At 34.5% G+C, this 11,919-nt stretch overlaps 1 protein-coding gene across 1 annotated transcript; it reads right to left on the bottom strand.

Annotated features, from left to right (window-relative positions):
- Positions 1-323: 323 nt before the first annotated feature.
- On the bottom strand, positions 324-10,346 carry LOC146165477 (purine nucleoside phosphorylase-like). Its single transcript, XM_083381600.1, has 6 exons — positions 10,277-10,346; positions 9,672-9,844; positions 8,523-8,626; positions 7,365-7,540; positions 3,549-3,739; positions 324-1,749 (listed from the first exon to the last, which is right to left on the bottom strand). Exons 1-6 carry the CDS (start codon positions 10,294-10,296, stop codon positions 1,547-1,549), a joined length of 867 nt encoding a protein of 288 aa, XP_083237726.1. The 5' UTR covers positions 10,297-10,346; the 3' UTR covers positions 324-1,546.
- Positions 10,347-11,919: the final 1,573 nt, after the last annotated feature.

Genomic DNA, 11,919 nt, shown 5'->3' on the forward strand with positions numbered 1-11,919 from the left:
GTAGTGACCCGTTCAAAGGATCTAGAACTTTTACTAAAATTTAGTTTCGACTTGCATTCGAAAACATTTTAACCGTACGTCATCTTCATGAAGAAAATTTGTAGCAAAATTGTGTTGTAATATATTTATTTGTGTCGGATAGTGAAAAAATCTGAGAAAAAGCAGACTAGTTTGACAGCTGGATAACTTACAGCCCCTCCATATAACTGAGTGGCTTTAAAAATGCTGAAACTTCGAAAATCGTCGTTCACCTATCGCGAGCTTTTATTTGGCTATTGGCGAAAAAGCGCTACGCCAGAAATGAAACGATAGCACAAAAATGACTAAATAATTCCGTATAATCCACCAACATTTCATTAAAACCAGTTAAGCACGCAAAATGGAACTTTCGACACGTATTTCAGATGCAACAAATTGTATATATAGTGTTTGATTGTATGTTAAATTAACAGGATATTGCTTGACAAATATTTGTGTACTTCGTGAGTGCGTTTAAAGTAGGGCGACACATTTTGATTGCTTGTCGGTAAAACAGTGTTTCTCAACCATATTTCAAGGCGACCTTAAAGTAAGCGTTAATATACCGAGGAACTTGGCGAGTTAATTCTATTTACTAACTTTATGAAAGGGGAACAAACGAGAGAGCAATGATTAGTTCAAATTAAATAGCCATGTCTTTGTATTTCTCTCGCCATTCTTCAAGGATAGGAGAAATCTTTCAATCTCTAAAACTACTTCACTCGGCCACCCAAACTACGACACAACTTATGTTCGCGGTTGAGAAACAAGGTCGTACAATTACAATGCGTGAGGTTTGTGGAAAGGAATCGTGAGCAAATACCAAATACAGCATAAAAACGTCTTTAAAAAATCATTAGCACAAAGGTGGCCCTACAGCACGCTTTTCAAAGCTCTTATAAACAATTTCTTGTCGGAAAACAAAATGATTTATGTAGCAACAAAATACTGCTTTGGCGATGTGCAGATAATGAAAATTTTGAGCTCTTGGCCTTATTCGTGAGCCCAGCAAAGCCATGCAAAATCAGGTAGGTATAAGCAAAGCGTTGCAGGTTACTTCAGTGTATATCAAGATAAAAAAAAAGGTGGAAACATATAATTGAAAGTTTCGGTTTGGTGACTGCCGAGTACACTTAGACCCTTAATATTTAAGTATGCTAAAAATAAGTAAAAATGATTTTGAAAGACAATCAGAGAAATTTGAGACCATTTCATTCTATGAAAATACCTTAAAATCACTGGAAACACCTTCTGAAAGTTTCAAAACAAACAATATGATTTTTCTGGATAAAACGCCACAGCCAAATGAAAATCCTGAAAATTCACAGGAGACAAAATAAAGGCCTGAAAATTGCGAAAGGGGTTTAACATTCATATATGCACTAATTTTGTTTTAAATGGAAGATAAAAATACAACATTCTACCCTTATCCTGCGGATTTTATATCCCTAAAAATCTCACTATCAAAACAAGACAATAAAAAAGGGGACATACAAGAATAAAACCCACCCAACCCAAAAGTAAACCCCTAAATTTGGACTTTCTCTAAAAACTTGGCGACCAGTCGTTCCATGGCCTTGGCTCTTTGCTTGCCGACCTCAAGCACTTCCTCGTGGCAGACTGTCTCTTGTGTGTCGTACTCCATGATGCACTTGTTAGTGATGAGAGAACAGGCGACCACCCTCAGACCTGCGTGGCGAGCCGTCACTACTTCCTGGGCTGTACTCATGCCTGTCGAAGAAAGCGCGGTTTAAATTAAGTCAGTTTGGGCTTATTTAAGTTAAGCAAAACTGAAAATGACTTGACAGGAATTTAAGTTATTTTGGAAATGACTTGACTGGGACTTTGGCTATTTTGGAAATGACTTGACTGGGACTTTGGCTATTTTGGAAATGACTTGACTGGGACTTTGGTTAATTTAAAAAATTAACATGATAATCTCGGCCACTATTTGCGATAAAATGCAGGGTTTTTATTCTGAAAGCCAAATTTCTCAACAAATCGTAAATTAACGCTAAAAATATACCTTTTAATGTCAGACTTTGTCTATTTTGGTTACTTGGCCATAGAAATGACGTCATTTGGTATCGAACTTTGTTCAAAATATCGGTATCGGACATTCCTAGGCTAATACGGATAATATTGCGTTTTTACAAAAAAAAATGAAAAGCAGATTTAACCTATTTAATTCTCTATCATATGTACCTTTTCACTTCTATAATTCAAGTTGAAATATGCTGATGCAAGGCATTTATTGCATTTCGAATATTTACCATCGAAACCGCGTGTCCGTTATATTGATTCTGTTTTTTTTTTTTATATAAGTGGCGAACATTCTTGCCTTGGCTGCGGTTGTCAATGCATATAGACTTGCGAGCGTACTACATAGTTCAAGTGTGGTGGTGCCGATAAGACCACTTTAATCTTGATCGTGGTTGTCTACATACTCTACATTGCTGCCTTTACCGCTTGGTGACAGATTTCAAATTTCAAAGTTTATTTGGCTAAAACGTTTATCGAATGGTGACCATATTTAATGTTGTTGCTTCGGGCCAGCCAAGTATTCCAGTATTCCGGGCTCGATTTTATAGCAGCCAGTTTATTTTTTTTGACGAACCAAAGGTAAAATGTGAAGTAAGGGTTTCCCATTAGTCAATAAGTAGGGCGTGAAAAGTCTCTCGCGTGGCACGTGTTTTGCATTGACAAGTACTGGATTAAAGTATGAACATGAGTTCACTTTTTTGGCTTGTACAAAAATTAAGCCATGTGGAAAAAAATTAAAAGGGTACGAAAATTGCCCACCGCTGATCTAAGCTTGTGGTCGCGTTGCAATATTTTCCTAAAAAATGCCAAAAAAATCCGACCAACTTGAAGCTTACAAGACCTTGACATAACTTTTATACCGCAAGGTAAAAATAAGGGTGATTTTTGAAGCTCTGTAGTTATGCGCATTTTTAGTCGAAAACCACAAGCTTAGATCAGCGGTGGTTTAATCCACAAATTAAGCCACGTGTAAAAAATCAAAGTACGAAAAAAATTGCTGCCCGCTAATCTAAAACATTTGAGGTTGCGTCTTTTCCCCTCGAAAAGCGCAAATATCTAATTCAAATCGACCACCAGCATGTTTAAATTTTAAATTTGTACAGTTGTGAATTTTCTGCTTATTGACAGAGAAGGCAGTGTAATTCTTCACCATACAGTTAAATATACACGAAGTAATTTGGGTTAAAACCATAAAAAGTCAATTGTCTAAATCTAACCAAAATGAAGCTTACAAAATTACAGAGCTTGAAATAACTTTTTAACAAAAGTTTGTATTATAATAACAAAATGTTGTTTTTTGAGAAGGGTATAGTTTATACACTACGTATTGACGAAAGTATGAACAGTTGCGCATTCTTTCCTCGTAAAAAATTAAGCCATGTGAAAAAAAAGGAATTCGAAAAAAAAATATAACTGTTGACGGCTGATCTAAAAAAAAATAAGGTCCCATAACAACCATTTTTAACGCGCATTTGTCAAAAACCTACCGACAGCGTCTCCCCCTAGCATACGCAGCAGCCTCAGTTCAGCGATGGTTTCGTACGAAGGTCCAGACACGTTGCAGTAGACTCCGTCACGCATTAAGTGTTGTAAATCAAGCTCCTTGGCACAATCCTTAAGTAAATCGCCCAACTCCTTGTCGTATGCGCCGTTCATTGGAGGGAAACGGGGACCAAATCTGAACAGAAAAACGGTTGTTAGTGAGATTTTAACTAAAAATCGACCGATGTTACATTTTTGGACCGATTTCGATAACCGATTTTTTATATTTTTTTTAAAGCGATTTTTATGAAAATAGAAAAGGGATAAATTCTAAGTTTTAAATATTTACAAAGTTTCTTGTTTTTAAGGAAAAGCTGTATGATATTTTTATAGTAAAATTTTGGAAAATCTATCGGACAAAATTTACCTATATTGGATTATCGGTAGGAGCAGAATTCCGACTGATATTATGGGTAAATCGATATATCGGTAATCTCTAATTTTAATACTTAAAAGATTTACGGTGCTTACAATATGGATCGGAGCCGATACCCGATACCAAGTAGTACCAGCGGTACTCGCCGATACTAGGCTGGTATCGGTGCCGATCCGACACCAAATTAAGATATAGGATTTTTTTGCCGTGATGTTTTTGGCAACCCCACTCGCCAATTGTTATCGCGAAACTTATTAAATAGCCATGTTAATGACAGACAACACTGGATTCGTATCACCAGGCAGATCACACACAATGCTTGAATTTGCAATTAACGAGTAATTGTTGCCGGAAAATTCAAGTAATGAATAAGACCACATCACACATTTAAAGTTCCTGACTTGGTTGTTGAATTGACATTTTTTGGCAACGCGTAGGCATTTAAATAAACGTATTGCTTTAAAAAGGCCGAAAGCACCTTTTTATCGAATTAAGATATTTACCAAACTACACATTAGCGGTATTTTGCCGTGAAACTCATCAGTGCATTACACAATTATGGCTTGTCGTCTATCATTACTTGTGGTAAAATTAGTTCAGGCGCCCGATATGAGATAGCTTTCTTGTACAATGGATGCACTGTATGCTTATTGGCAAAACTTAATCTGTTGTCGATCCATTATAAGCTTGCAGTTAAACCGGTTTGATAAATTAAACACGGTATATTGGCATGCCAACGCTTTCGTGTGAAAGAAACATATTTCAGATTTTGTTCAATTTTTCTTTTTATTTGCAGAAATCGACAATGGTGTAGTGTAACTAATGACTTAAGTCATTTACCTGACTTATGTGCACTTCAGTGACTGTTTTTTAAAAGACTCTTCTTGACTTATTTCTTTAAGGCTAACGACATACATTAATCTTAAGTGGTTTATTTACCACATATTTTACGTAAACAATGGTTTATTTACCTTGAATTTTAAGAAAACAATATTTTCTACTTATATATATTTTCTATTTGGAATGGAATGAATTTACGAATTTTAATAGCTTCACATTTAAGTCATAAACACAATTGTTTTCCTGTGCCAGTTGTTATAAACACGCGTGTTACCCTTGTGTGAGATATACTATATAGAATTTGTATTGATTATTAGCTTTTCAGTTTTATTCTTTCATGGAATACAACATATTGATTTTCCGAGAAAATCCTCTCCAAAGACAGTGCTTCTTAACTTAACTCTTTTTAGGTAGGACACACACTTTTGACTGCTATATTTCAAATTTGGTTGAAGAAAATACAAGCTACCATTTGTTTGAATAGACGGTTTATTTATTTTATGTGGTTAGCATAAAATATTTTATCACAAATTTTGGCATTATAGATGCATTGTAGCACAAAAGCGACAGTTTCATTTTTAGATTAAATTGCATTTGTTTGAGTTGTTTGGTTAATTGTTTTGCCGCAAAACCTTTTTTTGATCACTGGTATGGATAGTTTCCACTAAAAATATGTGCCGCGAGATAAAAACGATTTAAAAAAACTTGGAACTGCAATGTAAATAGAGTTGATAAGTGATCCACTCTGTAAAAGATGTCGAGAACATCACAATAGCAATATTCTGTGATTCGTTTTCCCAGACATTCTTTCTAAATATTATTAGAAAAATTTTGTGAACAAAAACAATATTGACCTGAAAAATGGCACTGGCCTGGCATATGGCAAAACATGAATTGTAAAGTGTGGTAAATCTGGTGTGCCAGACAGCCATGTACTGTTTCCGAATTGGGATTTAATCCTGACGGATTGATTTTTACTTCCTGATAGGACTGGCATTACAGAAAAATCAATTAGATTTATGGTTTAAGTCTGATTAATTTTCTTTTAAACTCTGTTAACCCCTTATGTATCCATACATTTTATCATTTCAAATTTATAAAGAAATTTTATATTGCAAATATCTTTTAGCAGCTTACTCTAGATTTCAGTGAAATCATTAACTAATAAAACAACGCAGGAATCCGAATTGCAAAAAGAAAAACATGCAAATATTATGCATTGTTACTCTCTTCACTGTTTTAGTAATACACTTGGAAATACTGAATAATTAATATGTTGGGCAGTCACAAAAAATTTTGGATGAACTATTTTTTGTCTGAATAATATCTACAATAATTAAATTTATTGGTAAGTGAATTGAGGCTTTTATGAACTTGCTTTGTATAAATTATTATCGTCTTACAAGTTTTATCTCCAAATAAAACTTATCCAAAATAGGATGTTTTGTCGAACACAATTGCAAATAGGATGTTTTGTTGAACACAATTGCAAATAGGATGTTTTGTTGAACACAACTGCAAATAGGATGTTTAATGTCTACCATTGTATTTATTGACATATAAAAAGTTTCATACCATCTTCATGCTTGCTCAAAAGTTTTTAAACAAGGGTACTGTCAACCCCAAGGTACATTGAAGGTTAGTAAAGGGTGCATGAAAGGTGAGAATATCAGAATAAAAACCTTTTTAATTTAAATGCTTCTTTGCACCGTTTGGATATATCCGAAAACCCCAGACTTTAATGTTCTGCTTTACTGCAGTTAACCTTACTTGACAATTAGTTAATTAATCAGGCCATCGTTAATGTCACGGATATGACCTAAGGCAGTGTTCCTCAACCTTTTTTCGTGGTTACCCAAATACTAAGTGAAAGTATAGCAACGAAGCTTTGGCAAACCCAACTATCTTCACTGAACGTTTGTTAGCGAACAAAACATAAGACCTTAGTACAGGGGTTCTTAAACTGGGGTCCATGGACCCCTTGGGGGTCCGTGAACTAATTTCAGGGGGTCCATGAATGCCAAATTGAAATATTAGTGTAAAGTAATCCGTTTGAAAAGTAATCAAATTAAAAAAAGAGTTTAATTAAAAATGAACTGTTTTACCACTGAATGTTAGACTCCTTTTTACTTAAATCATCAGCATATTTCTGACAGGCTATTTGATTGTGACGTCAATTTATGAGATCATTTTTAATAATTTCTTGCCTACAGGGGTCCATGTGAAGCAAAAAATAATTTTAGGGGTCCGCGGTGAAAAAAGTTTAAGAACCCCTGCCTTAGTACAAACCGATATAAAGATAATTGAGGATATGAGCCACGACTTCGTATTGCTGCCGTGATTTTTGAAGAATTGAAAAAATCTTGCTCACAACCAATTTTAACAAATCCAACCATATAAAACTAATGTAGTCAGGGAATAAACCAAATCAAACAGCGAACCAATTTTGAGTTGCGATCATAAGCCAAAGACCACATTACGAAACACTGACTGAATGCAAGCATTAAGTAATGTGTACTTTGAAGCTTAATTTGAGCTTACTTACTTTGGGTCATTGGGTCCGCGCAGTGGGGTATATCCCCCTAACCCTGGAAAGCTGATGTGGTCTTTGATCCTCATGAAATCACCAACGTTGTACGAGTCGTTGATTCCACCGGCCGCGTTTGTGATGAACAACATCTCGATTCCAAGCAGCTTCATGACTCTGATTGGAAATCCGACCTGGTAGGAACAAATATAATAAAAATATGCCTGGAAAAAAGAATCAAAAGCATAAAATAAATCTGGTCACAAATAAATTTCCTTAATAAGTTGTTGGCAGCTCAATCCATAAAGAAATATTTTTTTCTAAGGTTTCAATAGAAGATATTACTTTATGCAATGAACTAAACACAATAATACATAAATTTAAATATTTTTTAATGTTTTAAGTAGATAATACATTAAACAATCGAAATAATTTTAGATACTCTATTGTTTGGTCCTGGTTGTTAATTTTTCTAATTTACAAGTCTGATCAGTTCTTTCAATTTTTAAAAACATTTTTTTTAATTACAGGCAGTTTACATGGTGTGTACCAGTGGTTCTCAACCTTTTCAGCTTACGGACCAGTAAAATTTCAAAACCAATTTTGCGACGGTGGACCTTCAAAAAAATTAAAAATCAACCCAAAATGTAATTACGACAAAAGTATGCAACTTAAAGTCTCCTTAGCTTTTACATACAACTGGTCAAAAGTTTAAGATTTAAACGAGCTGAAGCCTACTTTTAAACAGTTGGGCACAACTCTTGCAGCATTAACTCTATGTTACGTCACAATGCTGCAAATTACGGAACTGGCGAGGTCATAAATTTGGTAGACAAGCCTTCAACATCTTGCATTTTGCAACTGAGATATAAAATTGTAATATATTTGGCGGACCGGCAGGAAAGTTGACGCGGACCGGCGGTTGAGAACCACTGGTGTATACAGTTCATTTTGTATTAAAGAAATCAGCTAGGAGAGCAACAAAATATTTAGGTACACTGTGCATATGTTGCTAAAGCCAAAAAGGTCAAGTAAATCAACATTATCTTGATAAAGGCATTTCAAAATAAACAAGCGCATTGAAACGTTTTTATCAATATGATGTTGATTTACTCAAACTATTAGGTTCTAACATTCATTATTATCAAACAAAATATTTCATCATAGAAAACTTACCACCCATGCTTCGTAGCCTTCATATGGATGGAAGCGTCCTTGCATACAGAGAACATCTTTGCCACTGATCTGACCGAACACCATCTGGCCCTTGTGTCCTGGAACTAAATAAAACACATTAGCATTAGTAACAAGGGGGGTCACATAACTTTTGTTTACGTACGCAAATTGGTGTGGTAATGTAGCAAAAAAAAAAATTGCATGAATTAAGCCTGGAAGTCACATATGCTAAATCAGTGGTTCCCGAACTTTAATGGCTTGCCCCTCAAAAATAATAAATAAATTGCACTTTTTTATTAGTGAAGTATATAAATCACTAATATGTCACAAGAAATGAAACTGGAACAACACACATCAATTCTATACAAGGTAGGAATATATAATTCTACTCAAATTGTACACAACGAGTTGTAAAGGATGACAAATTATAGAAAAAATCAGATCGGTAAGGATTCAAAAATATATCTCGGTACTCTTGAGCATTAGACATGACAACGCAGGGTGCAGTTGGCAACCACTGTTCTAAATATTTGGTTATGTTTGCAAGTTGGTGAGGTTACTTACAGGAAAGCATTTACTAACTTTGGGACAGACCTAGCTCGCAAATAGTATTCACAACAAGCAACAAATCATAAGGTGGCATTGTTAATCTTTACATCAAATGTCTAAAAAAAGGAGCTGTAAATTAAAAAAATCAAAATCACCAAATCTCACACCAGTTATTTTTAGAATAAAGGACACATTTACAAACAGTGGTATTGGACTTGTCTTGAATGTTCCTATTTACAATGTAGTAAAGCCCGTGTTAATCAAATATTGACAAATGGGACACAAAAGACAAACTTCAACCTGAATCCATAGTTTAAAGTGTATACAAAGTGATATTTTTTGTTTGTACATATATATCAGAGTACAACTTTGGAAATGCATATATTGTGGTAAATATTAAATTTGATTTGTCAATTTTGCATTATTTTGATGATTTAGCCCTTAATCAATTTAAAATGCTTGGTAAATAGCTTTAGAAAGTGCCTATTGGCTTTTTCCTGGTTCGTTTGGGTATGTTTGGTTATTGTAGTTATATTTCAAAAATGCTTTGGTGTCCATGTAAATAGCCTCTTCCTTTTTTAAATGTTTTATAGGACTTACCAGTGGATTCAACAAATGATGGAATCTCTTTGTAAGTGATGACGGTTTTGTTGTTGACGATTTCGCCGATACCACTCAAACCAGAACCGCAAATAATTCCGATTTTTGGATTGTTGGGCATTCGACTTTTCAGGAACGCCGCTGACTCTTCAACTTTTCTTGTTTCATAACCACTGAAACAAAAACAAACTTCATATAATAAATATATTTTTTTAATCCTGAAGTTTAATGTGATAGCATGCATGGGAGTATACATATATCTTCAAAAGGAAACAAGAGGAATTTGCAATATATACTTCATGATAGATTCTGAAACCGATAGCCAATCTTATGGGTAAAATAAAGTCTTATTTATGACAAATAAAAAGTCAAATATATACATAACATGAGTAAATTTGAGATATGTAAGGCGATGTTTTTATGTTAGTATTAAAGCCATTATTTGCCTAAGCGTTAAGAAATCAGTTTATTTTTTGTTATAAAATTCTTAGTTTTGACAAATCAAATAAAGGACAAGTAGCATCTAGTTCAATATATTAGTAATTTCTCCATGTTGAAAGTCTCCAGTACGAAAAAATAACATAAAAGGGTTCATTCCAACTTACCTTGATGAAGAGGTGGCCATATTGTTGCTTTAAAATCTACAAAAATTTCTAAAAAGGTTGGAGGATTCCTACAAAACCGAAAATAATATTAGTACCACACATATCACAATATGTGTAAACTTAAAGCAAAACGTTCTCAATTATCTGATTTCACCAACCAATAGTTTACTGTTTACTAAGTTTATAAGCGCATTCTAACGCAAAAAGTGCGTCTTTTAAAGATTTCTGAGTTTCTGCAATATGATGTTCTTGCTAATGCACTTACCAGCATAAAAATACAACCTATCAATAAATGCAAACTTTCTGAGCACCTAACTCTCTCCAGTTTATTACAAAAAATAAACATGTGTAATAAACTGCTAACAATAAAACATGTCTTAAATAACATTTCGTACATGACGTATCCCATTGCAATCAATAAATCGATGAATAAAATTTGAATTTTAAACAAAAATAGTTATATAACACTCCATCGCATATTTAAATCGACAAACAGAACATATGTTAAAAACGCAGATACTACATTTAATGTATGGCTAAAAGTAATATAGTTATGACCAAAATTAAAAAAATCGATGTTTCACAGCAGCGCAAAAATGCAAAGTAAAAATGCGCTTTGCCCTACATTCAATATTAGGCCTCGCTTTCAAAAACCGCAAGCCGGTTCGCGTGTTTCTATTTTCGGAGGCGTTGTCGGCGCTTCTGGCCAATCCCAGCCTTTCCACGTATTTACATTCCTCGGAGCGAAAATGGCCGGCGGTGTGTCAGGTGAGTGGGACTGTTTGCTCAAAGACGACAGAAGATGGTATTGGAATCTTGTTTGCTCGCTTTGTGTACCTTTTGCCCTTTCCTGAAAAGCGCTTTGCACATGTCCTTGGAGTTCTATCTCTTTTCGTAGCCATGAACCAAAATGTACTTTTAAAAGGTAAAATCTAAACTGGCCATTATTTCGCCATTTTTGATCCCAATATATTTTTATACTATTTCATGTAGTAGAGTAGACATTTGAAACATTTTGTACACGGAGTCTAAATTATATATCGTTAAAATATTACTTGTCTGACAGTGTTGCAACTTTCCTTTCTGCTAGAAAAGTAAAAAAAGCTGGTACATCCTTAATTTTGACTTTCCTTATTTACTAGGTGGACCAGAACTCGACTTCTGAACTAACTGGCCTTCCATATAAAATCCTGTTTTGCTTGATGACAACTAAATGTTTTTAACTAGCTGTGATAACTTAAGACTAGCCTGGTAGCGCAGCGTGGCCGCAAACCTAAACTAAGTTGTAACGAAATGTGTAGTTAAATCCGGTAACGAGTTGTAGAATGTTTCCGATGACATTCGGTGTCAGACTTACGCAATGCTTTGGGAAACTACGCTCAATGAAAAAGCGTAAAGATGTACGTTCCCACAAACCCACTAAAGTTTGCTTTAAATGTCGGCCTTAATTCCTGATCACTAACAGCAGAATTGTCTAGCAAAGCTAGCAATCAAGGCCATACATTATTTAAAAATCTTAAAAACTACACCGAAGTATTTGCTACTTAAATTTAAGTGTCGTGTTAACATCAAACGTTACAGGCAAGTAGTCGGTTACGATTGAAATTGTACAAACCAAGTGTTTTTGTGCTGTATTTATTCAT

Source organism: Ascidiella aspersa, chromosome 2 (genome assembly GCF_963924565.1).
Source record: "Ascidiella aspersa chromosome 2, kaAscAspe10.2, whole genome shotgun sequence".
Classification (NCBI taxonomy): Eukaryota; Metazoa; Chordata; class Ascidiacea; order Phlebobranchia; family Ascidiidae; genus Ascidiella; species Ascidiella aspersa.

What these genes read in the sequence shown, in the direction of transcription:
- LOC146165477 (XM_083381600.1), bottom strand. Translation starts at nt 10,296, where the DNA reads ATGGCCACCTCTTCATCAAG. An exon ending in ATGGCCACCTCTTCATCAAG is followed by an intron (nt 9,845 to 10,276) that starts GTAAGTTGGAAT and finishes TTTTTGTTTCAG; the next exon opens with TGGTTATGAAACAAGAAAAG. An exon ending in GCTAGGGGGAGACGCTGTCG is followed by an intron (nt 1,750 to 3,548) that starts GTAGGTTTTTGA and finishes TTTCTTCGACAG; the next exon opens with GCATGAGTACAGCCCAGGAA.